The sequence below is a fragment of the Trachurus trachurus genome (genome assembly GCF_905171665.1).
Source record: "Trachurus trachurus genome assembly, chromosome: 14".
Lineage (NCBI taxonomy): Eukaryota > Metazoa > Chordata > Actinopteri > Carangiformes > Carangidae > Trachurus > Trachurus trachurus.
Window position 1 is genome coordinate 30,396,677 of NC_139903.1, and position 5,663 is coordinate 30,402,339.

Consider the following 5,663-nt stretch of genomic DNA (forward strand, 5'->3'; position numbering starts at 1 on the left):
TGCGCCACGCACCGCCCCAAGTTTGGTGACAGTTGAGCAAAAATTGTGGGAGGAGATTTTATAAGTTTTACAGTTTTTGAAAAAAACAGAGTGATGGACTTCATAATCTGTAATGAGTTTAAGTGGACAAAAGTTTCAGCAGTATTGGGGCGACATTTTGCTGAAAGTTTCAAAACTGTAGCATGTACTATTGATTTTGTAGGTATTTTGAAAGTTTTTAAATTGAAACGCTTATTGTGCCCCCCCCCCCCCTAGGAGGAGAGGGGGGAGGGGCACATGTCCTTTGAGTTGAGTAAATGTGGCATGGGGTTGGACATTTCTGTAAAGTTTGGTGAGTTTTCGCCCATGGGAAGTATGACTTCCTCGGAAGAAAGAAAGAAAGAAAGAAAGAAAGAAAGAAAGAAAGAAAGAATTCCAAGGAATACAATATTGTCCTGGCAGCTTAGCTGCCCGGATCCTGAAAACATCAGAAATCCCTTGTTGTTACTGCACTGATTTACACAAGCCTAATGCCACTGAAACAATCACAAAGCAAAGATGATCACTGAGCTATCTGATGAGTCCCCTCGCTAATATTTGAACACTTAAAGTACAAAGTTCTGCTTTATGATGATGGATTTCAGCACAAAAAATACACAGAAAGTTAAAATCAAAAATTGATAACCTTTTATGGAGAGTATCGTTTACTCAACGAGAGACTCACCAGTAAGGCCAACAAAATCATAGCAGACCATTCTCATCCAGCACACCATCTCTTTAATCTTCTCCCATCAGGCAGGAGATGCAGAAGCATCAGAAGTAAAACATCACACTTCAGAGACAGCACCTATCTCCAAGCTATTAGACTCATGAACTCACACTGATTCACACTAAGCACTGCACTTTGCACCTTTAGCCTACTGCACATGATGTAGCTGGGTACTGTCCTTTGTCATTTGTAATTTATACTGTCCCCTGCTTGTATTTTTCATGTGGTGTTTGTATTGTATGTATTAGAGAGCAAACCAAGACAAATTCCTTGTCACTTGTTGACATGGCAATACATTTTCTGACTGACTGACTCTGATGACAAACTGAAAAAAGCCTGTTATACTGACTGACATCAATATTTACAATCATCCTGACATCGTCTCTACAGTGCAAAGAATGTAAAGATTAAAATTGTGAATGGTTTCATTTCTGCTGAATTGCTTTGCTGCAGTGGAACAAGGCAACAATTCTCTGCTTGATCTCTGTGATCTGCAGCCCATAGATCACAGCATTCAGAGCCGGAAGAATCACAACGCACTGAATGGTCACCATCTTTCTTTGGTTCGCAAGATGAGGGAAACGGTGCAGAATAACAATAATAAAACATGAACCTAGCAGCAGGACATACACAACCAGGTGTGTCGCAAAGGTCTGCAGTGCTTTCCTGTTCAGTGCCTTGTTTTTACTGCGCAGACACACGGCAGCAATCTTCAGATAGCTGAGCGTGATACTTCCCATGGAGGAGCTCAGCAGCACTGCAGTGTAGCCGAGGCCGTAGATCTGGTTGATGAGGAGGCTCTCACAGGAGAGCTTGATCAAGGAGGCAATGTCACAGAATGGGTGGGATATGACCGACCTGCAGCGTGACAGGCGAATAGTGAGGCCCAACAGGATGGACACCAGCACCAGGATGCTTCCCCAGGCAGCAAGAGAGAGGTTCACCACCATCCTTCTGGTCATGATGGTGTTGTAACGCAGTGGACTGCAGATGGCCATGTAGCGGTCAAAGGCCATGATCATCAGTACAGTGTGGGAAGCACCTGCGTACATGTTACTCCCGAAGGCCTGAGTCACACAGCTGATGTAGTGGATGTACCAATATTCTAAGTGGGTAGAAAGTAACAAGTGTCTGAGCAAACTAGGGATAATTACTGTGGATCCGATCAAATCATTTATACTCAGGTTGCAGAGGAGCAGGTACATTGGCTGGTGGAGGCTCCTGTTGCTGAGGATCAGGACCACCAGGCAGACGTTGGATGTTATGGTGAAGGTGTAGATGAGGAGGATGAGGATGAAGGTGGGAAAGAAGAACTGGGAAGAGACCTTTAACCCCTCTATGAGCAGCATGTCATCTCTGATAGTCTGGTTTCCCATATCTGTGTAAAACTGCATGAAAATAACGGATTAAGAAAAGATGCAGCTGCAAACTCCAAAAATCTGTGAGTTAGTAAAAAAAAATACATGTCCACAGACATGGGTTATGGCTAGGGTTAGGGTTGGAGAGACATCCACTGGGTGTGACAGACCTATGATAAATAAAATATAGTTCATCACATAACTGCAGGTATATGCTCCTGTAAGATAAGCGCTCCACATCACACATGAACTAAGTTTAGACATCAGAGTCAAAGAAAAAAGACAAGTTAAGAAACACTTGGATGATACAGAGTGGGAGCAGATGTTTACACCAGGACTTTCAACTTTTCCACATGGCAAAAGTCAATGATTTGATTTAATGGAAGAAGACTTTATCCTAAGAACCTTTTTATATGATGGTATAAAGGAATATAACACAGAACCAAGTTCCATTACCTCAAACACATATTCAAGCTGCCAAGGGTGTTGTGTGCGTGTATGTGTGTGTGTTTGCCAGAATAAACTTATGCAACCCCGAACCACCCTCCACCCTAGACATCAGCCAACAGCTCACACTTTTATTCAGTTTCCAGTCTCACACGCTGATACGTCAGCTGTTACTTGGTAACCACTGACCCAGCATCAAATATCCTTTCCTTGTCCCCTGTCATGGTTCTGGAGATCACAAAGCAATAGTAAAGTAACAATGATGATACGTTACTTAATGAAAAAATACGGTTACACTTGAAGGTTTCGTCATAAGAGTGACATGACACAGTCATGAATATGTCATAAACATTATGTCAATGTCATAACGTTGTCATTACGTGTCATTGGGGTTTGTAGGGTTAGGGTCAACTGAATGACACTCAATAACAACATTATGACATTGACATAATGTTTATGACATGTTCATGACTGTGACATGTCACTCTTATGACAGTGTCATGTCACTCAAGTAAACTGTTACCAAAAATACATCAGGATGTCATTTAGCATTGATGCAGTGTATCTTATGCAATGCAGCCTACCAGGGGGTACAAGCCAGTGTCTTCCTTATGCCGGTCCCAAGCCCGAATAAATGCAGTCAGTTGTGGCAGGAAGGCCACCTGACGAAAAATTCATGCCAAATTGAAGATGCGATTCACAAATGACAATAACCTCATACCGGATCGGTCAAGGTTCTTGATTAATGGCAAACGGTCATCAGTGCTGTTGATCTACAATTAGTCCTGGGTAGGATTGGGCATTGTTTGAAATATAATAATTTTGGGTCCAATTCTGATTCCCCGTTTCGATTCTGGTTCCTAACAATTCCAATTATTTTAAGGACAGGGGTCAAAAAAGTTTTTATGGTCTAAATGAGGGAGATAACCTGAGTTCTTTTACCCACAGAATTAGATTCTATTTGTGGTGTGAGTCATTTTCTCTGTGCCAGCAACAATCCTTCCTCTCGCACATGATCATTTTTTGACTCAAGCTCCTTTTATACTGTTAAACAATTATTCCGCTAGCCATTCTTCATAGGTGCAAACAGAACACAGAATGGGGAGCATTGTTGTTCCGCCTTTAAGGTGGCAGCATTAAGGTAGCCACAGTGCCAACCCAACTTCTGTTTAACAGGGAGAGCCACATGTAAAACAAGCAAAGCCAGCATAATGAGGGGTCTTAACTGCAATATAGGGGGATCTCTGTTTTAAATGTTAAAAACAGACATATCACTGAGCTATCTGATGAGTCCTCTCGCTAATATTTGAACACTTAAAGTACAAAGTTCTGCTTTATGATGATGGATTTCAGCAGAAAAAATACACAGAAATTTAAAATCAAAAGTTGATAACCTTCTATGGTGAGTCCTCAACGAGACTCACCAGTTAGGCCAACAAAATCATAGCAGACCATTCTCTGGCACACCATCTCTTTAATCTTCTCCCATCAGGCAGGAGATACAGAAGCATCAGAAGTAAAACATCACACTTCAGAGACAGCACCTACCTCCAAGCTATTAGACTCATGAACTCACACTGATTCGCACTAAGCACTGCACTTTACACCTATACTGTACATGATGTAGCTGGGTACTGTCCTTTGTAATTTGTAATTTATACTGTCCCCTGCTTGTATTTTTCATGTGGTGTTTGTATTGTATGTATTAGAGAGCAAACCAAGACAAATTACTTGTCACTTGTTGACATGGCAATACATTTTCTGACTGACTCTGATGACAAACTGAAAAAAGCCTGTTATACTGACTGACATCAATATTTACAATCTGACAGATCATCCTGACATCGTCTCTACTGTGCAAAGAATGTAAAGATTAAATTGTGAATGGTTTCATTTCTGTTGAGTTGCTTTGCTGCAGTGGAACAAGGCAACAATTCTCTGCTTGATCTCTTTGATCTGCAGCCCATAGATCACAGCATTCAGAGCCGGAGGAATCACAACGCACTGAATGGTCACCATCTTTCTTTGGTTCGCAAGATGAGGGAAACGGTGCAGAATAACAATAATAAAACCTGAACTCAGCAGTAGGACATACACAGCCAGGTGTGTGGCACAGGTCTGCAGTGCTTTCCTGTTCAGTGCCTTGTTTTTACTGCCCAGACACACGGCAGCAATCTTCAGATAGCTGAGCGTGATACTTCCCATGGAGGAGCTCAGCAGCACTGCGGTGTAGCCGAGGCCATAGATCTGGTTGATGAGGAGGCTCTCACAGGAGAGCTTGATCAAGGAGGCAATGTCACAGTATGGGTTGGTTATGACCGACCTGCAGTGGGACAGGCGAATAGTGAGGCCCAACAGGATCGAAACCACCACCAGGATGCTTCCCCAGGCAGCAAGCGAGAGGTTCACCACCATCCTTCTGGTCATGATGGTGTTGTAACGCAGTGGACTGCAGATGGCCATGTAGCGGTCAAAGGCCATGATCATCAGTACAGTGTGGGAAGCACCTGCGTACATGTTACTCCCGAAGGCCTGAGTCACACAGCTGATGTAGTGGATGTACCAATATTCTAAGTGGGTAGAAAGTAACAAGTGTCTGAGCAAACTAGGGATAATTACTGTGGATCCGATCAAATCATTTATACTCAGGTTGCAGAGGAGCAGGTACATTGGCTGGTGGAGGCTCCTGTTGCTGAGGATCAGGACCACCAGGCAGACGTTGGATGTTATGGCGAAGGTGTAGATGAGGAGGATGAGGATGAAGGTGGGAAAGAAGAACTGGGAAGAGACCTTTAACCCCTCTATGAGCAGCATGTCATCTCTGATAGTCTGGTTTCCCATATCTGTGTAAAACTGCATGAAAATAACAGATTAAGAAAAGATGCAGCTGCAAACTCCAAAAATCTGTGAGTTAGTGAAAAAAATACATGTCTACAGACATGGGTTATGGCTAGGGTTATGGTTGGAGAGACATCCACTGGGTGTGACAGACCTATGATAAATAAAATATAGTTCATCACATAACTGCAGGTATATGCTCCTGTAAGATAAGCGCTCCACATCACACATGAACTAAGTTTAGACATCAGAGTCAAAGAAAAAAGACAAGT

General features: G+C 42.7%; 2 protein-coding genes across 2 annotated transcripts; both read right to left on the bottom strand.

The window, feature by feature from the left end:
* Nucleotides 1–1,173: 1,173 nt before the first annotated feature.
* LOC310997255 (olfactory receptor 1500-like) lies at nucleotides 1,174–2,124 on the bottom strand (the record flags this gene model as incomplete). Its single annotated transcript, XM_083986931.1, has 1 exon — nucleotides 1,174–2,124. The coding sequence occupies one exon, from the start codon at nucleotides 2,122–2,124 to the stop codon at nucleotides 1,174–1,176; it is 951 nt and encodes a 316-aa protein (XP_083843057.1).
* Nucleotides 2,125–4,443: 2,319 nt separating this feature from the next.
* On the bottom strand, nucleotides 4,444–5,394 carry LOC310997256 (olfactory receptor 52D1-like; the record flags this gene model as incomplete). The annotated part of the gene is made up of 1 exon (XM_083986932.1): nucleotides 4,444–5,394. One exon carries the CDS (start codon nucleotides 5,392–5,394, stop codon nucleotides 4,444–4,446), a length of 951 nt encoding a protein of 316 aa, XP_083843058.1.
* Between the last annotated feature and the right edge of the window lie 269 nt (nucleotides 5,395–5,663).